Source organism: Carlito syrichta, unplaced genomic scaffold (genome assembly GCF_000164805.1).
Source record: "Carlito syrichta isolate Samal-C Ts95f unplaced genomic scaffold, Tarsius_syrichta-2.0.1 Scaffold199527, whole genome shotgun sequence".
Lineage (NCBI taxonomy): Eukaryota > Metazoa > Chordata > Mammalia > Primates > Tarsiidae > Carlito > Carlito syrichta.
This window is the reverse complement of record NW_007143623.1, coordinates 1-24,195: the sequence shown is the minus strand read 5'-3', so window position 1 is coordinate 24,195 and position 24,195 is coordinate 1. Positions and strand designations below refer to the sequence as shown.

The 24,195-nt window shown below is 40.2% G+C and overlaps 1 protein-coding gene across 1 annotated transcript in view; it reads left to right on the top strand.

Annotated features, from left to right (window-relative positions):
• GARNL3 (GTPase activating Rap/RanGAP domain like 3) overlaps positions 1–23,911 on the top strand; it is a 97,735-nt gene extending 73,824 nt beyond the window's left edge. Inside the window, exons 5-11 of the mRNA XM_021709372.1 lie at positions 4,523–4,622; positions 6,263–6,381; positions 10,403–10,467; positions 13,367–13,430; positions 19,400–19,426; positions 23,059–23,134; positions 23,796–23,911. Of these exons, the coding sequence (XP_021565047.1) occupies positions 4,523–4,622; positions 6,263–6,381; positions 10,403–10,467; positions 13,367–13,430; positions 19,400–19,426; positions 23,059–23,134; positions 23,796–23,911 (567 nt within the window). The remainder of the gene's footprint in view (positions 1–4,522; positions 4,623–6,262; positions 6,382–10,402; positions 10,468–13,366; positions 13,431–19,399; positions 19,427–23,058; positions 23,135–23,795) is intronic.
• The last annotated feature ends 284 nt before the right edge of the window (positions 23,912–24,195 follow it).

Sequence of the window (24,195 nt, the reverse complement as noted above, 5' to 3'; positions counted from 1 at the left end):
TCTCTGTGACATCCATGCAAATCTTGGAGTCTCCAGAAATTTAAATACCCTGATGACATAAGGGTTTCCTCTCCAGGCTCTGCTGAAGCTTTCTAGGACCCAGGCCTCTGGGACCAGGACACCAACCACTGTGGAATGTGACTAGCTGAAACCAGCCTCACTGGCTGGATACCCCTGCGTCTGGTCAGCTGATGCCAGAGGCTGACTGGCGAACTCCTGGGTCATGCCACAGCTGCGTGCTCCAGTAGTATAGTGGAAACCAGGAGTACGGCCAGTATGGCTATAAAGTGAATAGCTGTTGATAATGAATCATTCAGAATTCCTACATGGAACAAAACCCAATGATATGCTCCTCAGGGGTCATACTAAAAGGTCAAAACTAAGAAGCAACATCTTGACGAGGGGATTATATTAATGTCACCATTGAGGAGTGGATGGGTATCTTGAAATACAATAAGCTGAGAAGCACAAGCCTGATTTATGTAGTATTCCAACCAGGTCTGCATGCTCTGAATCTGATTGGGGAAATATCAGAAAAACCTCAAATGAGGAATACTTTATTTTAAAAAATGAGGAGGGAGGATGCTGCATTTTTCAAAAATGTTAATGTCATAAAGACAGAGTCTGGAAATATTCAAGATTAAGGAAATATAAAGAAACATGACAAGAAAATGATTTCATAATGAAGGGTGAAAATGCTTTAAATGACAATTGACAAAATTGGAATACTAATGGTAAAGTATTGTATCAATGTTAAATTTACAGAAGTTGTATTGTGGTTATATAAGAACATATTCCTGTCCTTGAGAAATACACATTGAAGTATTTAGGAATAAGGAGCTATTATTATTTATACATCTGGGTCCTAAGTGGTTCAGAAAAAAATTGTGTGTGTGTGTGTGTGTGTGTGTGTGTGTGTGTGAAGGGGAAGTGAACAAATGAGCCACTGGGATAAAGTGTTAACAGTTGTTGAATCTGGTAAAGTGGAAACAGATGCTCTTTGTGCTGCTCTTTTTCTTGCAGCTTTTATGTAAGCTAAAAATTATTTCTAGATAAAAAACTATGCATGTAACAATAGCTAGTTTTTAAAAATTCAAGAAAATCCTGTAAAAGCACAATAATACTAAAACTTTAACCTATGTTTTTACTCCCTAATAGGTTAAAAAGACAGGACATAAAAAAGGACATAGAAAATGATGTAATGGTTAAGATAAAAAAAAAAAAAAGAAAAGAAAGAAAGAAAAACCTTCTGAAATTGGAACTGGCTTCTGGTCCAGCTCCACTACTTATTATCTCTGCAAACAAGGCAACATACTTAAAATCTCTAAGTCTCAGTTTTCTCATCTGAAAGTAGGAGGATAAAATGGAATCGCTCTCATAAAATAGTTGGTGGTAGTTCTGGAGATAATGCATATAAAATCCTTAGCCTAGTACTTTGCATTTAGAGCTCTCTCAATGAGTGTCAGTATTTCCAGAGCAGTCACAGACACAGAAAGCATCCTATTTCATTTTATAAGGTAACATAACACTGAAAGTATGACAGAAATACATGCAGGAAAGAAGCCCATGGATCCATCTCATGAACAAATATGATACATAAATCATTTTTAAAAGTCCAGCAGTATATTAAAAGAATAATAGACCATGACTTAATAGGGTGCATTCCAGAAATATAAGAACCAGTCAACATCAGAAGAGCTAATATTGTACAGTAATCCATTACCTTACATTCTATGATTCTGCCCTGTTTAACCTGTTTTCTCAGTAGATGCCCCCAAAAATATTTTTGATAAAATTTAATTTTCATTCCTGAGAAAATCCTCTTTGTATATTCAAAATGGAAGGAAACATTGTCAACATGATGAAGAAACTGACCATAAACATCTAGTAAGTCACTGGAAACATGTCAGAATCAGACAGTATGTTCCAGTAGTTTGTCTTATACATGAGGCAATAGAGTGACATCAGGAAGACTAACATCTAACACAGTCTCAGCCCAGGCTGGGCAAGATTCAGAAATTCACTATAAAAGTACTTAACAGCTTGTAAGGCTTGAATGACAGAATGTTCAATAATTGGAATGGAGTTAACTGATAAATTATTTGAGGAAAATTGATCCTTACCTCAACACCATACATCAAAATAAATACTAGGTATAGAGTGAAGTATAAAATGAAACCACAGACCATATAGAAGAATATAGAAGTAAATACTTTCATTAATACTGGGTTGGATAAGGCTTTTTATATGATGATACTAATTAGGCAGAAGCCATAAAGGGGAAAAATGAAAAATTTTCTTACATAAACATTTTGAAACATCTATGTGGCCAAAAATACCATAAGACAAGTTTAAAAGCAAAAAATTAATTATAAGAAATTATTTGCAATCTATTTCAAAGATGTCATAAATCGTTAAGAAAAAGAATATAATAATCATATAACTGACAAAGGACATAAAAACATAACCTACAAAATAATTGTAAATGACCAATACAAAATATAGGGAAAACTTTCAATCAACAGATACAAAGAAACAAATAAAGCAACATTAGATTACGTTTTTGCCATTAAATTGTAAAGAGGAAAAGTCAAGGGTATAGAGAAGATGGCATCTTCAACCATTGCTGGTAGTACTATAATTTTGTAGCAATGTTCCTAGATGCCAGGTTGGCGTTGTATTACATATCTTTGATAATGTACATACCTTTGGCAAAGCACTTCAAATTCTAAGTTTATCCTAAGGAAATAATTGAACAAGTTAAGTATACAAACATGGAACTAGATGATGTTCATCACAACTTTATAATAACAAAAATTAGAAGCATCTTTTTTTTTGAGTTGGAGCCTCACTCTTGTCACCCAGGCTAGGGGGGCAGTGGAATGCTCACAACCACTGCAGCCTCGATCTGCTGGACTCAGATGATCCTTCTGCCTCAGCCTTCCAAGTAGCTGGAACTACAGGCTTGTGACACCAAGCCTGGCTAACTTTTTGATTTATTGTAGAGACGAGGTTTTGCCAAGTTGCTCAGGCTTGTCTCAAACCCCTGGGCTCAAGTGGCCTTCTCACCTTGGCCTCCCAAAGTGCTGGGATTATAGGTGTGAGCCACCATGCCTGGCACTAGAAGCATCTTAATTATCTAGTATTACTAGTTATATCTGTATAATAAAATAGTATAGAGCCATTAAGAATAATATAACATGATTGCCAGCCTAGGCAACATAGTGAGACTTCATCTCTACAAAATATTTGCTGAGCATGGTGGTGCATGCCTAGTCCCAGGCTACTCAGGAAGCTGAGGTGGGAGGATCACCTGAATTCAGGAGGTTGAGGCTGTGGTGAGCTATGATCATGTGACAGAGTGAAACTCCAACTTAAAAAGTGAACATTATTGAAGTGTATTTATTGATATGTAAAAATATTATTAAGTGAAAAAGCAAGCCACAGAATTGTGTATTCATTATGATTCCATTTTGTTAAGAAAAATACATATATATATATATGCATAGGGAAAAATTTTTTTAAAACCATACCAAAACATTAATAATGATTATGTTTGGTTAAATGATTCATATTATTCATTATATTAATCCATATTTTACATTAATTGTATAATATTTGTAATAAATTTCTAAAATTCTACAAAACGATGAAATTGAGTAAGATGCTACAGAAGTATTCTAGGTGAATTGTGTGTTACTGGGTAACAAAGAGAAGGAGTGCCTCTAGGGGGCAGCAACTCCCACATATTGTGGAAGCTTCAGACCAACAAGGAGTACTTTATACTCATGTTAGAAATAGCTGAACTGGGCAACTTGGTGAGACCTCATCTGTACAGTAAATCAAAAAATTACCTGGGTGTGGTGGCATGTGCCTATAGTTCCAGCTAATTGGAAGGATGAGGCCAATGGATAGCCTGAGCCCAGCAGGTCGAGACTGCAGTGGCTGCACTCCAGCCTGGGTGACAGAGTAAAACTCTGACTCAAAAAAAGGAAAGAAATAGCTGAACTGGCTGAGTGTGGTGGCTCATATCTGTAATCCGAGCACTTTGGGAGGCTGAGGTGGAAGGATTGCTTGAGACCAGGAGCTTGAGACAAGCCTAGCCAACATAGTGAGACCTTGTCTCAACAACAACAACAAAAATTAGCTCAGTGTGATGGTGTATACCTGTAGTCCCAACTACTCTGGAGGCTGAGTTGGAAGGCTCACCTGAGCTTAGGAGGTCGAGGCTGCAGTGAGCCATGATCATGCTGCTGCATTCCAGCCTGGGCTGGAATCTGACTCAAAAACAAAAACAAACAAATAGCTGAAGTGTTTTTTTTTTTTTTTTCTATACCTGAAAGACCTTCTGGATGTTTTCATTTTGTAAATATAAACTGAGTGTCTTCTAATAAAAACATGTGGCCTTTGGGTGTATGCTTTTAACAATGATTTTTCTGGTTATTTGGCCTCTGGTTCATTGCCAGCTTCATGTTTATTTGCTGAGTAAGCCTCTTATTATCACAACTTTGTTCCATTACAGAATGCAACTGCTCTTCCAAGCACTTGGCGAAGAACGGATGTGCACTTAGAGAACCCAGAATACCACACCAGATGGTATTTCAAGTATTTTTTAGGACAAGGTAATTATGCCGTTATGGTGGTTGGTTGAGTAAGAAAGGATATTCAAAATGAAAATTAGGGTTAGTATAATTTCTGGTACCCAAATGAGTGAAACGAATCAATCTAGGGAAACTAACATTAGGGCATTTCACTTCAAAGCCAGTAGTAAACCTTGTTGACTAAAAGATTCAATTTGTAGTCTCAGCCCTAAGAATTTTGCTCATTATTTTTTTTGGACAATTATTTTTGTCCCTGGGGAGCTAAGGTGATTATAGCATCTAAATGAGTTATTTGAGAGATAAAAAACAATTCTTCAGGGTAGGAAAACGACTTTATACTTAACAAGGTACGTGCCCTGTCTATAATGGGTTCTGAATACTTCGTCCAAGGCAATGATGGAAAGAACTGGTCCCCTGAGTCCCAGAGCTAATATAGAACTAGGAAGGCATTATATTTTAGGCTTTGGCATCATTCAGACATTCATCAGTGGCGGGTATTTATTTATCATCCACTATGTGCCAGGCAATATGCAGCACAGTGGGGATACAACAGCAAAGACAGCCATGATCCCTGCCCTGATGGGCCCACAAGATAGGTTTGAATCCTAGTCCTGCCATTATTAATCATGGGACCATACACTAGTTACGCTCCACTTCTCTGAGACTCAGTTTCCCTTTCTGTAAAGTGGGTGTATTACTAGCACTTACCTTGTAGGTTTGAACAGAAGTTTCAATGAGATGATGCAGGAATAACACTAAGCCCTGTACCAGGCACAAAACCAAGAGCTCAGTCATTAATAGCTATGTACGTTTAAAGTGGAGGGCTCAAGTGAAAATATGTGGAAAGGTGAAAAACAGAAGTGTGGTTCATGGCAAAAGATAACAGAAGAGTAATTACTGTTTTGGGCTTCTAAGTGTGTTAGAGAAGTTGCTCCTCAGGCCAGTGCATTCATTTGTGGATGTGATACTTGAGCTATGAAATGAGAATGAGTGGACCTAAATGATGCCTTTTAAGAAATCTAACTCTGTGTTACTCTAAGAAATTCATTTATTTGTCCAGGCATAATTTATTAAGAGGAGGGACATAGAAGCATTTATTTAAAAATACATCAGCAGTAAAGTCGTCATCTTCCTAAATGCTTGCAAGCATAGTGGACAGAGTAGTGAGCACTTTATAGGAAAATGGTGCTATAAGTTTGAATGTCTTCAGCTACAAATAACAGAAAACCAGTCTCAAGTGGTTAAACAGGAAGGAATATAACAAGAATTCCAGAGGCAGGACAGGCTACAGGGCTGGTGACTTAGACCCAGACCCTCTTCCTTTTTCTGCTTCATCGTCCTTGATGTGGCAAAGGCTGGCTCTCCTCAGGGTCATGAGATGGTTGCAGCAATTCCAGGCATCACTTCTAGACACTACCATGTCCAGAGGATGAAGAAGGCCATAGTTAGGAGACTGTAAGTCTTTCCAGAACCCCCATGGCAGATTTCTCCTCCAGTCTGGCAAGGGGAAGGGCAGTGATCAGGTTCCGTTTGAGCTGTCCTTGGGCTTATTGTTCTTTGAGCATATGGGAAGGGCTGGACACCACCTGCAGTGTCCACTACCATCTGTGACTGGCAGGACCAGTTGCAGTCTCACTGTTCTAAACCTGTTTCTTTTCTAGTCCATCAGAATTACATTGGAAACGATGCAGAGAAGAGCCCCTTCTTCTTGTCTGTGACCCTTTCTGACCAAAACAATCAGCGTGTCCCTCAATATCGTGCAATTCTTTGGAGGAAAACAGTAAGTATCTTGATTGCACTTGAAGCAAAGGTTATGTAACAGTTTCAGGAGATAACTCTTGTGTTGGGGAAATGTGTGTCAGTTTCCTCCAGGGTATGCATCATAGTCCTCTTGTGGTTCACTTAGTGAGAAGTGACAGAACCTTCACCCCAGCCCCTTATCTTCCACACCAGGCAGGCTGCTTTCTGGTCTACTTTTTTTTTTTTTTTTTAATCTTTTACTTATTTTATTTGCTAATTACAGCATTCTAATCTCTGGTTTAAATATTCTGTTTAGAGTGACTCTATCCCTTTTGGGCAAATAATCAGTCTTTCCAATTTATTTTCCCCTCCTGCTCCTCTTGCAGTTGGTATTTGGGTACATGGGGAGAGAACTTATGAGGCCTTGTGGTGGCAGAAGACCTTGGATCCACATGGGCTCTCTGAGTTCTTTCTGGTTTCTACTGTGGAGTGGCTGGTCTGGTCTCTGACTTCTGAGATATAACTGGTCCCTCTAGCTCTTTGGGGTCATGGGAAATCACCTGCCCCTGAAATCCATTGTCCCAGCCATTTACCTCTTGTTATGAAGTCATTCCTTGGCCTGATCGCAGGTCTCTGCACCTCTCAGAAGCTCTAAGTTCCTTCCTGGGGCACATCCCCTACAAACCACTGGTCGGATGTGTGGAGGGAGGAGCTCTGCCTTAGATCTGCATCTGTCGTCTCTCTGGTCATCAACACTTGTAGCTCCAGAGTTACTGCATTTCACAAAATTTATATAAGTCTTATCCCGATAGATTTGCATTGTCCCCCAATCCTCTTCAAGGCTTGTCCTCCGCGTGGGGGCATCGGGGCCTGGCATCTAACCTTTGGTCTTCTTGTCATCTTCTTTCTTCCTTCCTTCCACAAAGGCAGGAAAGGGCAGGTTTCCCACTTGTTCCACCTTTGTGGAATAGATTTTCTCAGTGTCATTTCTTCTTCCATCAGGAAGTGACATCACCCCCTCCTCACCTTGAGATGGCTGCCAGGTACTAGGGAAGGCAGAGGGGGACAAATGCAGGGGGGAAATTTTGTGTATTTTAATTTCCAAAGATATTGTCTGTGTGACATTCTAAATTTTGATCAGCACTCTGAAGAAAGACAGACAGACAATGGCAGAGCATGATGCAGGAGACCTGCTTAGTTGAGAGAGTTCAGGGAAAGCTGCTTGAGGAGGTGTCCTGCAAGTAGAGACTTGAGGAATGAAAGGGAACCAGCTACATAAAGAGTAGGAGAAGAGCAGGCGAGGAGTGTTCCAGACAGAAGGACCAACAATCCCAAGACAAACAAGGAATGCTCTGGGGGGTTACTGGTACTTGGCATGAGAGAAGCTGAACGGGGGTGGGATTCAAACTCCAGAACTACTGTGAGACAGCACAGGGCTGGTCATGGTAAGCTTTGGTCCCTTTCTGGTAAGAAGTGCCCCCGACTTTACCCAGGCACCTTCCCTAGGCCCTCAATCATGTGCTGAGGGCAGTGAAAGGGTTTGCTTCCAGCTGCAGAAGGATGTTCTGAAGGAAGGAAGGATCTGAGAAATCTAAGCTGAATGTTAGCCTACGGGGTCAGTTATTAAGTTCCTTTAGCTCAAAACTAGTGCTGGAGGCTATGGGAAGTGCACCAAAGTATTTGACTCAGTCTTCCTCCCATCTCAGCGAGCTGGCATTGTTAGGTTATAAAGAAGTTAGAAAACTAGCTAAATGTGTAACCCTCATAACAGTCTTGCATATCTCTGCTGTGATTCTTCTAAACAAAGAAAAGTCTCACAAAAAGAAAGTATGAAAAATCACTCATACTTATTATAAAAATGCCATCCAGACAGTACAGCAAGGACAAAAGAGCCCAAGTACTTAGAGATGATTACTGCCACAGGCTTCTAGACACACATGCACACACATAAACAGCGTAACATTACATAAACAGAGTAATGTTTGCTGTGCACTCCTACATCCTTGCGGTGCTCACTTGGTGTTGCCCGATAGGCAATTGCCTCTGCCTATGCATTTGGTGGTTCCACTGGAAAGCAAAGAACCATTTTACTCAAATATCGGCTCTGGAAAGCTACAAAAGAGAGGAAGAGCTTTATCAGTTTGTAGTGAAGAAAAGCACAAACTTTAAATCCAGCGAGCCCTGGGTTTCACACCCATGTAGGCAGCTTGTGAAGATGTTACCATAACCCAGTAGAGGGCTGGAAACGTGCCACATGTTTCCCCCAAAGCTGTCCTTGGCTTCCCTTTAAAACTTTTGGTGTGTTGGTGGCTGGGTGCCTGACTCACTCCTGTAATTCAGCACTTTGGAATGTCAAGGCAGGAGGATTGCTTAAGCTCAGGAGTTTAAGATCAGTCTGGGCAACATAGCAACACCCCGTTTCTACAAGAAATCAAAAAATTAGCTGGGCCTGGTAGTTCACGCCTGTAGTTGCAGCTATTTGGGATGCTGAGGGGGAAGGATTGCCTGAGTCCAAGATATTGAGGCTGTGGTGAGCTGTGATTGTGCCCCTGTACTCTAGCCTGGGTGACAGAGTCCCTGGTTAAAAACAAAAAAACAAAAAAACATTTGATCTGTTGGGTAAGAAGAAAAGGTAGGAACTGAGCAAGAAGGGGCAGTTCAAGAGCCTCTCCTAGACAGACTAGTGTCCTGCATAGGGGATGCAGTGTAAGTTAGGCTAGAGCCAGTAAAAAAACAAAACGAAAATAAAGCCAAAGCCAGGTGTGATGGCACATGCCTGTAGTCCCAGGTACTTGGAAGACCAAGGCTGGAGGATTGCTTGAGCCCAGGAGTTCAAGGCTGCAGCAAGCCATGATTGCACCACTGCTCTCCAGCCTGAGCCACAGAGCAAAAAAAAAAAAAAAAAAAAGCCACAGAGAAACTCAAGTTTTAAAGATGTGATCTTTGGAATTGGAAAATACATAGTTCTATCATGATATTCCTCTACACTTGGGAAAAAAATTTAAATCTTGTAACACAAACTACAAAAAGAAAAGCTAATCTTAATTTTCTTGGCCAATCGAGAATCATAAAAAGAGCTCCACCTAGTGCAGCTTCTGATGTTCAGCTGCAATGACCAGGGTGTGGGTATGGAAGTTTGGATTATGAAAATAGATCGTGGGCTTGAAAAGTTTAGAGAACTCCATTCCTAGACCATTGTTCAGGGTTTGGGCAGATAAATTGGCAGATGTGTCCTGAAAGCACGAGAAAGGTGATATTTACTTTTTTGCCCATTTCCTGCAACAGATACCCGTAACCTCCTTCTAGCTGTTTGTGACGCCAATTTTATTAGTCAAAGTTAGTAAGGAAGTTTTAAATTTGTATTAAATAATAATCCCTTTTGCTAACTATGCAACATACATCCTTTGTGCATTATAAATCTGCCTTATCTTTTCTTAGACGATTAGGAAGAGACTAGTACTCATCTGTTGTAAGTGGTTTGGACATGAGACTGACTCATTCAGGCAATTCTTCATTCATTCTCTTTACAGTCAGCAAATATGTATTGAGTACTTTCTGTGAGTTAGTCACAGTGGGTACACACTTAGAGAAAATAGACTTTAAATAAGAAAATGAAGACACTTATGAAAGTGCACATTACAAAAACCTCTCTAAAAGATTCAGATGATTTCTAGTCTTTGACTTGGAGAAATTATATTTGAACATATGGAGACTGATTTCTTCTTAGGATCATTGAGGCTTTTTCCATTTTTGGCTCAGAGACCAAATTTCTTTCTCATCTAGTTAAAATGGCTCATCTGCTCTCCACAATACCTAGGACACTGAAAACCTGTATGTTAGAGAATCATGCTTGACTCCATACATATTGATATGGGGAGATACTGGAAGATATTCAAACCTTGGTAGGGTTATTTCCAACAAAAATGTGATTATTCTTATATATGCCCCTTGAAGAAAACGGAGAAAGACTGGATATGGGCTTCTTTTAAATGGTCAAGTAAAGCTCTTTAGGGATGGAAGTTGCCAAACTTCTCACTGATTTGATGTTTTGACTTTTCCAGGGTACCCAGAAAATATGCCTTCCCTACAGTCCCACAAAAACTCTTTCTGTGAAGTCCATCTTAAGGTGAGTGCTAATGGATAGAAACCCCACACCAGGATTTGGAGTGCTTTGTAATTGTTTTTTCCTGTGAGCACTCTGATGTTAACATTCCATTTTCTTAAGCCTTGACTATGTGCCGGACATTTTATTGAGCACTTGACACGTGTTACCTCATGTAATCATCACAGTAACCCTGTAAGGCAGGTGCTGTGAGAGTCCTCATTTTACAGGAGAAGGAACATTCACTGAGAGAAAGCCAAGGTCACACGGCGAGTGTGTGGTAGAGCCAAAGCTCGAGTCCGGGTCCGACTGGTTTCGGGCATCACTCCTAGTTATCTTTCCATACAGCATTAATTGCCTGCTTCTTCGTTCTTGCATGCATGCAGATACTTTGGTTTTACAAAGAAAATCAAGAAATATTTTTCCTTTAATTTGTCTGCTTTGAAATAGAACCCAGATGTCAGTAAAGGCTTCTCTGAAGAGAATGTGCTTATTCTTCGCCAGACAGAGAGTTAAATGAATGGAACATCTGGCTCATGCCCCCACCTTCCCTCCTCCCTCTTATCTTTCTCCCATGCTTGAGTGGCAGCTTCCCCTAGGGAATGCCACCACTCAGATTCAGCTTGTTGCTTTGTCACCAACTAAGACGTTACATCATAGTAACAGTAGCTTATGTTTGTTAAGCACCTGGCTAAGTGCTTTACAAGCATTCCCTGAGTAAATCTTTAAACTAGCTCCATGCAGCAGATCTATTATGTTCGCCATTCCACTTGTAAGGAATTGAAGCCTCTGAGAGGTGAAGGAATCTTTGAGAGACTTCACAGCTGGCAACCACAGAACTGGGATTTAAACCTAGGTCCTAGGTCCGTGCCTTTGGGAGGCTGAGGTAAGTGGATTGCCTGAGCCCGCGGGTTCGAGACCCGCCTGGGCAGCGAAACCTCATCTCTACAATAAATCAAAAAATCAGCCGGGCGTGGTAGCGCATGCCTATAATTCCGGCTATGTGGAAGGCTGAGGCGGAAGGATCGCTGGAGCCCAGCAGGTCGAGGCTGCAGTGGCCGAGAGCGGCCACTGCACTCCAGTCTGGGCAACAGAGTGAGACTCCAACTCAAAACAAACAAACAAACAAACAAACAAAAACCTAGGTCCGTGTAACTCCAGGGCTTAGGCTGTCAGCCTCTAATGCCCTATTGTGTGAAGGACAAATTAACCCAGTGCCCTGACAATTCTTCTACAATGGTGGTGGTAGGAGATGTGTTTTCATTGTTCCATGTGACACATAGTAGCTACAACTCTTCCTTACTAAAATGACTCTTACAGTGACAAACTTGATGCTATCAGTTAGAGATTACATTTAACTGGTTAGAAGGCACCAAGGTTAAGAAATAAAAAACTTTATATCCCATTTTCAAACTTAGTTTGATTTTCAAATTGCAGACCTTCTCTTGTAAGCTCTACACCTTCTGATTTTTTTCCTGAGCAGTTCTAAACCCTGAGTTAAGAAAGCTTCCACCAAGAGGTTAACATTTTTTTGCTGAGACAGAAATATCCTGTTGCTTCTAAGGGGCTATAAATCTTAACTTGTTTGGAGAGTAGTACTTCAAATTATACTTGCTTAAGATTTCTGTGAATCTTTTTTGTTGTTGTTCCCTAAAAAGAAGTTACTCTTGCTCCTTTTTTCTTCCTCTTTTTCTTTTTTCTTTTTTTTTTTGAGTAGGAGTCTCATTCTGTTGCCCAGGGTGGAGTGCTGGAGTGCACTCCATGGCCACCACAGCCTCTACCTGCTGGGCTCAAGTGATCCTTCTGCCTCGGTCTCCAAGTAGCTGGAACCACAGGCATGCACCACCACCCCCGACTAATTTTTGTTATTTATTGTAGAGATGAGTTGCCCAGGCTAGTGTTGAACTCCTGGACTCAGGTGATCCTTTCACCTCCCAAAGTGCTGGGATTACAGGCATGAGCCACCATGCCCAACTCCTTTCTATTTATGTTTAAAAGCTAGGCATTTCATTTAGTTATATGAACAAGGCCTTAACTTTTAAGTATACCATTCATAGCCAGAGTAAGATACAGCAAGATTTTAAAGACGTGAAAGACTACAACTTTGATAGCTACTGCCATTAGAAGAAAAGATTTTGTCTTTTCTGTTACAAGAATGAACTTGAAAAGTTAAATGTAAATTAAATAGTGTCAGAAAAGCCTGGGTACAAGTCCTGGCTGTGCTATTTACCAGTTTTGTTATCCTGTTATTTAACTTCTGGTCTTCAATTTCTTCATCTTTAAAATGGAGGTAAAGTAGTGCTTACCCCATAGGGACTAAATGAAATAATCCATGAAAAGCATTTATCAGGGTGCCAGGTGTACTGTAAGTACTTTCTAAATTGTTATTATGTTTGCCTTTCACCTATAAATATTGGAGTCCTGACTAAAAGATTCCTTAGAGATCATCTAGTTCAATCTCCTTGTTTTACCTCTAGAAGCACTTAGGTTCAAGGGAGTTAATATTGCTCATCCAAAGTAAAACATTAAAAAAAAAAAGTAGACTTGTTAAGGACGATCTTTTGCTCTATGTGGCAGAGAAATGTCAGTTAATCTCAGTTACATTTCATCACTTTTCTAGTAAATAAAAACAAGAATCTAGAAGAATAATCAAGATTGCCTGAAACAGATGTTCCTGACTCCTCCCCTCTCTCTTAATACACAAGTATCATTAGGGGACAGTTATATAAGTAAAGTACAATGTGGTATTTGGTTACTTTCATGTATTCATTCATTGTTGATTTGTATCTTCTGAATGTCTGGTCCTTCAGGGAATCCATCTGCTATTTTCTAGAAGGTATTATTTAGCCTCTGAAGAACTGAGACTTGCCACATTATTTAAGTTTCCACCACACTGAAGCTCATTCTGTATATTCTATTTCAGTGCCATGAATCTGGACAAATTTGAGAAAGGCCCTAGGGAAATTTTTCATCCTGAGATACAAAAGGTAACAGAAAATTTTATGCTTCATACTTGTACAAAATCAATTAGTGTTAGGATAGAACTGATGGGTCATCAGTGATTCTTAGCCTTGGATATAGAGCAGAATCATCTGTGCAGCTTTATAAAAATTATTGTCAGAGAGCCTCATACCCAAGATTCTGATTTGATGAGTCTAGGATAGAACCTGGAAATCTACTTTTTAAAAGTTCCTTGAGTGAGTCTGATGCATAGCCACTACTGAGAACCACTCACTCATCATGGATGAGCTGCCTTCATCCATGAACCAATAGGGTGGGTGTACGTTTAGAAAGAACAGCTTAAAGCCTGGTCTTTTCACTGACGAATGTAGAATTGTATGGAATGTGAAAAAGATTTTTAAAAAATTAATAAAATACACAATGTGGCTATTTGAGCTCTTTTTTAATTTCAGTAGCTTTAGTGGTTATGTGGATACTTTGTATAGTGGTGAAGAAGTATGGGCTCTTACTCATGTAGAGTGTGCTGTGCTGGGTACCATTGAGGATAAAAGGTGTCAAGAAAGCCATCCTTATTTTCTTAGAACTTACTGTTAAGGGAAACAGTCAGCTTGGGAGAAAAAAAAATTAGAGTCATGATCTAGGTAATGGTTCATCAGAAAAATGTCAACCAGACTTTTGTCTTGCAGTCGTAATTGATTTAGCTGTGACAGTCTCCCCTTGAAATTTATAAACATAGCCATCACTAGTAGTGTGTCATGTGTCAAAGCTAAGATTTCAGGAGTTGGCACACCAGGGCTGAGTGGCAAGGGAAGAGACTGGAGAGTCAGGGTAGAATTCTAAGAGGCAGCTGAGACACAGTGGAGTCTTGAAGCAAAGAAGCATCCTGCTTACATTTGCATAGCATGAGGAGGATTGCTTGGAACACAAGCAATATTTACTTGCTTACCTTGAAGTACAGTTAGCTTTTAGAATAAGGTGATTGACTCTCAACTTAGCTTACCCCAAATATATAGACTTGTGGTGAATTGCTGTTTCTTTTGTTTTGGTTTAATTTATAAAGCAGTGTTTGTACTCTGCCTCAACTCCAGACAGAACTCAGGCAAAAATGGGTATGTTAGGTTAAACTTTAAGCAACCTAAGCCAACTGTGCCTAAAAGTGGTTCTTCATAGCAAATTTTAAAACAAACAGAATTATAAATAATGACATTTTTTACATTGGGATTTCTTCATATGTGCAAGTGCACAATTCTCTCTTTCCATAATTTCTTTTGATCATCTCAACCACCCTGTGGTGCAATTTAATTGTTCCTGAATCACAGGTGAGGGAGGAATCAGACCTCTGGTTGAAGTCACATGGCCTGTGTCTGTTCTGAATCCCGTGCCCAGTCCCTCTTAACACCAAGGCTAGTGCTCCTTCCACACTAACACAGTGAAGAAGAAGGAAAAACTCACACCTGTCAGCTTCCCAACTGTCTATTGCCTGGCAAGCATTAGCAGTGGGACATTTTGCAGCTAGTCCCTGGTCAGGCAGCAGAAATCAGAGCCTGGCAACAGGAATCTTAGCTGAGCTCAGGGACTGGTGCCTCACACTCAGCTCCAGGGGTGAGTATAAATATATCAGTATCAGTGATCCTTTATTACTCTACTCATGTGGTTATCATTCTTAATCCTTTCCTTCTTCGAGTCTTGGTATGACCCTCTACACTAACCCTGCTTCCCTGACACTGGGCCTCAAGACCCATGGAGCTGACTCCATGTCACTGCTCTCTATATCCAGCTACAGAGCAAATTTCCTCAGCAGAGTTAATCTCTGCTCATTTATTTCTACCCACTTTCTCACTTTCACGAAATAGGGAACAGGAGAGATATAGCAACATTTTGCCTATTTATATCATAACTCTGTACTTGTTTTTACCAAAAAAAGATACTTTCTTGCTTTCCTTACATGTATATTTTGGCTTTGTTTTCCTTTAACAAGGAACCATTCCTGAGCTTTCCCCTCATCCTCAGTGTGTGTGAGTGTTTATGTGTGTGTGAGGCTCGGGAGCTGCAGAATACCAGATTTCTGCATTCAGAATTTTTGCATTCAGAATCTGCATTCAAATCTGCATTCAAAATCTGCATGCAGATTTCTGCATTCAGAGCTCCAGAATGCCAGGTTTCTGCGGATTTCCCTAGAAAATCACAGGGTCAGGGTCTGGGCATGGTTGGCTCATGCTTATACTGTAATCCCAAAGCAGCACTTTGGGAAGCTGAGATGGGAGAATCACTTGAGACCAGAAGTTTGAGACCAGCCTGGGCAACGTAGCAAAACCCTAACTCTACAAAAAGTAATTTAAAAATTAGCTGAGTGTGATGGCATGTGATATAGTCCCTGCAATTTGGGAAGCTGAGGCAGACAGATTGCTTGAGACCAGGAGTTCGAGGCTGTAGTGAGCTATGATTGTGCCACTGTACTTTAGCCTGGGCAATAGAGTGAGAGACTTCTCTGAAAACAGAGAATTAGTTTAAAAGATTCATAGGATCCAAAGAGTAAACAGAAAGTAAACCAATTACCTTATAAAGAAGGCATCTTTACACAAAGAGGGAAGGTATCTGATGCTATTTTTAAATGTAGCTCATCTATTTCTGGCTGCTATATTGTAATACATTTTTCTTGACCAGAATCTTTCCAGAAGCAATGTGTGATTCAGGCTGGCTTTAATGGATAGAGAAACATGGTGTCTGTATGTTTCTTCCCCCTCCTATCCATCAAAGCCATCAAGTCTGTTTCCAGATAGTTGCAATATAATATGACTTTCCTAAATTACCAGGTATTTCATAAAAATTTGTAAGTTTAATTAGAATGTTTAAGGCATTTCATAGGTTTTTTTTTTTTTTTAAGTGTACATAAAATCACTCTCTCACAAATTCGATATAAATGTGAAAAAAAATCAGCATTGGCTTCAAACTAATGATAGGAATAATGTATATATCAAAAGCAATACCAGTAGGACTGTATTAAGAAACACCACTGCTAACCAAAATTGTACCTTCTGGACTAAAATTACAAACTGGAAAGCATAAGGAAGGGAACTTAGCTGATGCTCACGAATTCAAGAACAAGAATATTTTAAAAATCTGAATCATGTTAAGTGGGACACTAGCAAACAGCACAAATGACAGAACCATTCACTTGTGAGCAAATCTAATCCAAAACTTAAAAACTACAAAATAAATGTAAACTGACAGCCTGTGACATTCCTCCTGCCCCTGGAGCTGAGTATGAGGTACCAGTCCCTGAGCTCAGCTAAGATTCCTGTTGCCAGACTCTGATTTCTGCTGCCCGACCAGGGACTGGTTTCAAAATGTCCCACTGCTAATGCTTGCCAGGCAATAGACAGTTGGGAAGCTGACAGGTGTGAGTTTTTCTTTCTTCTTCACTGTGTTAGTGTGGAAGGAGCACTGGCCTTGGTGTTAGAGGGACTGGACACGGGATTCAGAACAGACACAGGCCATGTGACTTCAACCAGAGGTCTGAGTCCTCCCTCACCTCCTGTGATTCAGGAACAATTAAACTGCACCACAGGGTGGTTGAGATGATCAAAAGAAATTATGGAAAGAGAGAATTGTGCACATGCACATATGAAGAAATCCCAATGTAAAAAATGTATACGACTGCCTGGGGCAGTGGCTCATGCTTATAATCCTCGTATTTTTGTTACAGTCTAATCCAACAGTTGACTGCTTCCCTCTCAATCAAATTTGATAGACAGAGAACTGGAAGAAGTAAGGAGTTTTATTCTGATACTATGGCATCAGGAAACAGGCTGTGCATCCACCAAAAACCTGTTCATTTAAGCAGACTTTTCATTCAATATTATAATAAAACTTACAGTTTCTTATCTTTTTCCTATTATTGATTAATAAGACTACGTGTCTTATGATCATTACTCAGTTTCTTTCTTAATCTTTATTTAGACCCCAAACAGTTACTGTCATAAACTGGTGCTCAGATTACATCAATCCTGTCATTCTTTCTTTTTTTTTCTTTTTTTGAGTTGGAATCTCACTCTGTTGCCCAGGCTGGAGTGCAATGGCATGCTCATGGCCACCCCAGTGTTGACCTGCTGGGCTCTGGTGAGCTTTCTGCCTGAGTCTTCCAAGTAGCCTGGAACTACAGGTGTGCACTACCATGCTCGGCTGATTATTTATTTATATATTGTAGAGACGAGGTCTCACCAAGTTGCCCAGTCTGGTCTCAAACCCATGGACTCAGGCAATCCTCTTACCTCGACCTCCCAAAGTGCTGGGATCACATGCTTGAGCCACTGTGCCTGGCCTGTCCTGCCATTCTTATAAGTTACAATTACCTTGGACAATTCGGGGCTGCGTACTTCCTAGTTGGTTACAGTTTTTGGTTTTTGTTTTGTTTTGTTTTTGCTTATTCCAGGAGTTCTGGTTCAGTTCACAAGGCTTAATTAAACATTATACATAAAATTAATACAAAGACATGAAAGAAAGCAGTTGTCATCTAGAGACTAAGGGTACAGATACATTTCTGGGTTTTAGAAAGTCTCATTAGAGCCCATTTCTTACCTAGGTACGATGGAGGCTTTTCCAGGGAAATGCAGTTTTTGTGTGTCTCCTACTTACCGGGGGCTCAAAGAAGATGGCTGTGTTCCCTTCAGAACCAACAACAGTTACTAGATCCAAGGAGAGTGAAGGGGGGATAAGGAAAAATGTTCACTTTTAAATTCAGATGGCTTCTATGTTTAGCCCAACTTAGCTTAAGTTTCTATGTCTTTTCTAAATGATTGTTTTAATATAACCAAAATGGCCTCTTTTTAGCCTGTAACACTTTGGGAGGCTGAGGTGGGAGGATTACTTGAGCCAAGGAGTTCAAGACCAGCCTGGGCAACATAGCAAGACCTTATCTCTACAAAAAATTTTTTTTAAAAATTAGCTGGGTGTGGTGGTGTGCACCTGTAGTCCCAGCTACTCAGGAGACTGAGGCAAAAGAATTGCCTGAGCCCAAGAGGTCAAGGCTATGGTAAGCTGTGATCATGTCATTGTACCCCAGCCTGACCGACAGAGTGAGACCTTGACTCAAAAAGAAAAAAATGTATAATATAATTTTATTTTTTCTAGGAATTCAGAAATAGTAAAGATAGCTGAGTTCTCGATGGAAGAGGCTTCCTGTTAGATTAAAATGGAGATTTTACTGTACCTCATACAGTTCTTTCAGAATTGCTAGGTCTCCAGTTGACACAGCTCCTCCCCAGAGTGCCTTGGGCCAGAAGAAGGGTGAGGGTCCCTCCAGTCTCCCTGCCTCCATCTGGACCCTCAGCCCCTCTGTGCTCTCCCCGTGGCTCACTTGGGCCATCCCTTCCCACCTCCTCTCAGCCACAGTTTCCCTGTCAGAGCCTTGGCCTGGTATTCGCTTATCAACCCAAATCTACTTTTTTAGAAGTTCTGGGGAAATGAGACTTCTATGTAATTAATTTACACATTTTTATATGGAGTAACTGAGAATGAGAGGGAAAGTAATTTAAAGTTGTTCAAATCTCTGTTGTATACCAGGCCTTCCACATACAGTCATTCTTTCATAATGAGAGTTAACATGGGAATTATCCTTGGTTCATGGAGAAGGAGACAGACCCAAACAGCTTAAATGACTTGAGTCCAAACAGTTCAGAAAGTGACAGAGCAAGGACTCAAGGGCAGGATTGTTTACGTTTACTGCTCCGTGCTGCTTTTACAAGAGGATCTTATAAAGGAACTTAGTTAAAGTCTGGCAGCAGGAAGAAAAAATATCCAACACTCCTGGCACCTACCCTTGGTCATAGTTGTTTTTTTTCTTCCAAAGAAAGTTCCTATAACCAACTTTTAAAATTATCTTCCAAATGTCTTAACATAAAACAGTGTGAGTAAACTGAAGCTTTGCTTTCACAGACAGTCAAGATGAAATCATCACTGTTATGCATAGACATAACTTTTAAACTTTATTTGACAGGACTTGCTGGTTCTTGAAGAACAAGAGGTGAGTGATTTTGTGGAAATATATACTCCTGCTGTGTTTTGCCTCCATATTTATAAATATACTTCTCCCTACACAGTGAACGCAGCCTTTATTGCTGACATTATTGACATGTTTTTAAAAGGTATATTCATAATTTTCTATGCAGCTTGCTATAAAGATTAACAATAACAAAAAACTACTTAAATCTGCTTAGAAACATTCACATGTTAACCTTGTGATCAGGGTGAGTAATGAGTTTTTAATTTTCATTAAATTAAAATAGAGTGTTGGTGCTTTATTAGGATGCTCTTAATACACAAATGTCATATTTATTTACATGTTTCAGTTCCCTGTTGCCTCCATTTAAAAAAATGTATTGAGTTTTCTTTTTCCTTTTTTCTTTTTGAAAGCAGGATTTATTAAGAGGACAGAAAAGCTCCCAGAGTGGGAGTGGACCTGAGGGGGTAGCCCTGTATTGGGTTTTCTAAGTACATAACTTAGGGAAATATCTGAAATATTATCAGTAGGCAATTGAGTAAATAATGGTTTATACATATTATACCTGTCATTTGTCCAGTTGCTCAGCCCAAACTTGGAAAAATCCTTAACATCTCCCTTTCTCTAATACCCCACATCTAATCCATCAGCACATCCTGGTGACACATCTTTATAAAGTATCCTTGATCCAAACCCTTCTCAAATGCTTCCACCACGGCCACTCGCGTGCAACGATGCCACGCCCTTTCTCTTGCCTGTGTTCTGCAGAGCCTCCTGCCTCTTCCTCTGGCTTCCACCCTTGTCCCCTCTTCTACTTTCCAGATAGTATCCAACGGTCCTTTTAAGGCACGTCCAATAAAGTCATCCCTCTGCTTGAAACTCTAAAGCCCTCCCATCCACTCAAAGTAAAGCCTCAAATCCTTACCCTGACCTGCTGAGGCACATATGCTCTGGCCCCAGCTGCTTCTCCAATTCTTGACTCTGCACTAACCATATCGACCTCATTATTCCTCTACCTCCTCAGAAGGACCTGCAGTTCCCACTGCCGGGGTTGCTTGTCCCCCAATGTCCTCGAAGGCTACGTCCTCAGTCAGTCAAGACCTCTGCTCCAAGAGGCCTTCTCTGACCACCTGTCTAGAATGGCGTACCTTCCTCTCACCCTCAGCCCCTTGACTCTGCTTTGTTTTTCTTCTTAATGCTTGTATTTTCATATGTTTGTTTAGCTGTCTCCCCCATGAGAATATAAGCACCCTGAGAACAAGGACTTACTCAGTTTTGTTCTCTGCTGTATTCCCAGATTCAGAGCAGTGCAAATAGAAGGTTCGGGGTAAATATTTGCTGGGCAAACAAATGAATGATTGGATGAATGAATTATAAAATACTATGATGCCATTGAAAAAAATGTGGTAGGCTGCTATAGTCTGAATATTTGTGTCCCCCCATAATTCATATGATGAAGCCTGATTACCTATGAGGTAGTATTAGGAGGTAGGGCCTTGCAAAGTGTTAAGGTCATGAGGGAGGAGCTCTCATGAGTGGGATTTGTGCTCTTATAAATGAAGCCAAGGGAGCTGGTTCTCCCCTTCTACCATGGGAGTATGTAACTGGAAGGTACCGCCTATGAACCAGGAATAGGACCTTTACCACACACTAAATATGCCAGTACCTTAATTTGGATTTCCCAACCTTCAAAACTGTCAGACAGTAGAACCAGAAGTTCTACAGTCCATTGAGTCCACCCATTCATTTGACAGACAGGACAGTGAAGCCCAGGGAAGGAAAGAGACCCACTCATGGCCGGAACTAAGTGAATGGAATGACTACAGTAGAGCTTGGGTCCCCTGCCTTTTGATCTAGTGTTCCTTCCAAAATCATGGCATAGTGTTCTCTGGAGAGTGTTGAGTGAAACTAAGAGCTACAGGCAGAGACGGGGCCTACTGCCACCTGATCACTAGCCAAAGCTTTTATGGGGCTCTCTGAGACTGGTACCATGTTACCAGTACCCTTGCTGGGGACCCCTCCTGCTTCAGGGGGAAGCTCCAGAAAGACTGGTGTTGCACAGTCTTGTTAAGTTGTATCTGGCCAATTTTGTTTCTTTTCTCATTTATTATATGCATAGTTGCTCATTCTGTGAATATGTATTAATCTTCTCTAATGCACCTGTCACTATGGTTTGCACTGGGGATTCAATGTAAAGTAAACCATGTATGATCCTTTTTTTACAGGACTTCAGTTCTAGTGGTAGAAACAGACAAATATGCAAGTTCAACAAAAGATGTACAGAGTGTGAAGAGTACTTAGGTTCTAGTGGTAGAAACACAAATATGCCAGTTCAACAAATTAGTTACAGAGTATGAAGAGTACTGTAGGGTAAGAAACAAGGTGCTCTCATGGAGAATAACAGCAGAGGGAAGGTGATTTTATATTGGGAGATTAGGAAAGGTCTTTCTGGAAGAGACATTTCAACTGAGACCTCATGATGAGAAAGAGTCTGCCATCCCAGAAGAGTTCAATGCTGAGAGGTCATCTTAGAAGTGAACTCTTTTTTTCTAACTCTATATAAAAAGCCACTGTTACTGATGGGTGCGCATCTGTCTCTCAGGTGTGTTGGGGCAGAAAAATGTATAGACGCATAGCCTTAGACTCTTGGATTTTCAAAGTCTTAATTCTTCCAGATTCAGGAGTCCTAAATCTTGGCATTCTCCTTGACCTCCCTCCTCTGACCCGTTGTCCAGTGCTTTAAACACCTTTGTTACTTGTCTACCCCTTAATAGACCACCAACAATTACCTCATCTAATGGTGGGTCAAACAACCTTGCAGAGTTTGATTCTCTTTTGAAATCAGGTTTTTTAAAATTATGAAATACTTCAGGCACACAAAAAAGTATAGAGAATAATTTAATGAAGATGTATACACTCACTACCCAGTTGAAGAAAAAAAAAAGAATAAAAAATTCAGTTGAAACTCTGTTTACCATTCCCTGACCCTGTTCCTCTCTGGAAGCTGCTGTGTATCATTTCCACAAGATCAGATTTTAATTCCGTCTAAAGTTGAGGATGATAGACTGCACATTTTTACGAGCTTTAGTCCCTGCTACTGTTTGCTTAACCTTTTTTTTCACATCTGTTTTGTGATTTCTTTAGATTTAATATCTTTAGGAATTGGGGAAAGTAACCTTTTAGTATAAATTGCCTAAAATTTTCATTTCTATTTCTAAAAGAATCCACAAGATATCAGTCTGAGATTGTTATATTAAACTTTGAATTACTATTAGTTTGTTGACTTGGACTTGGACTGTTGCTGGTGGATTGATTGGAAGATGTTGCCTGGCCTGTGAGTTCCTGTGGCCATTTGTTTGGAGCTCTGTTTTGCCACAGGACAGACCTGGCATCCTACAGATGCCATTAGTAATGAAATCACAAATGAATTAACTCACATAAAAGCATACAGTCTCATTAGTAAGCTATAAAAGTCTGTAAAAATTAAGGAATGATTATTGTTAACATTAGTCAAAATCAGGATGGAGGGAAAAAGGAATCCCCCAAGTATTCATTCTGGTGACTTGCAGTTGTCTTAAGTAACAAATAGCACTTGTCAGAACTATTTAAACTCTGATGATAAAATTAACTGTGACACCTTTCGTTCTCATTGTAAGGGCTCTGTGAATTTCAAGTTTGGGATTCTTTTTGTCAAAGATGGGCAGCTCACTGACGATGAGATGTTCAGCAATGGTGAGTGATCTCCTCCCCCTTTCTGCTGACAGGGACCCTGTCCTGCCTTGTTGCACTTTTTACAATAGAAGTTGAACTTGTCTGTTGAGTTGGAGTCTTTAATACAAGGAGACAGTTTTACACAATTTCAGAGTAAATTTTGTAGGGTGATCATTGTCCAGTTTCATTCATTTGGCAAATATTTATTGATTGCCTAGTTTGTACCAGTCATTGTTCTGGGTACTGGAGAGACAGAAAAGCACGTGGGATTTGGAGAATTTGGTTCTTCACGATCCCAAGATTAGTCTGTGATTTTTATGGTTGGGAGAATTGTAAGGTAGTATCAATTTTTTGATTTTTAGCACTGTTCATGTTAAATATCTGCTTAGTGTTAATGCAAGCAGCAATAACATTTCCATTTTGCAGTATTAAACACTTGTAGTCACATTCTGGCAGTGGTAAAGTTGATTCATCTGGTTCTGCAGTTTTCCTTTCTTTGAATTCTTGAGAATTGTGGAACTTCCTCATGATCACCAGGAAGAAGGAAGTGTGACTTCTCCATGTTGTTTACTGTGTACACATCAGCAAAACCTAATGAGTTTTTTAGTGATTCCAGTGCATAGTTAGAAAACGAGGGCTTGTTGACACCCACAATTTCTTCATACTTTACCTCTTTCTACAGAAATTGGAAGTGAGGTTTTTCAAAAATTTTTAAGTCTTCTGGGTGACACAATCACTCTCAAGGGCTGGACAGGCTACCGTGGTGGTCTGGACACCAAAAGTAAGGATGCCTTTTGATCTATTCTGTTGTAATTTGTGTAACTTTTGTTAGCCTTATCTGTATCTGAATTTACATTTGAGTTGGGGAAAGTGTTGGATAAGAGATTATTGGAGGGAGTCAAGCTTCACACCCCATCTGAATGGGGTCATGGACACATTCAGTATGTTCATTGAGAGTTGTAAGACTAAATCAGCCCTCACAGCCCCTAGGTGGTAGCAAGAGTCATGGACTGCCCATAAACACTACTGAGCACCATCTATGCCCCTGGACTGTGCTGTGGATGTGGTGATGGATAAAACGA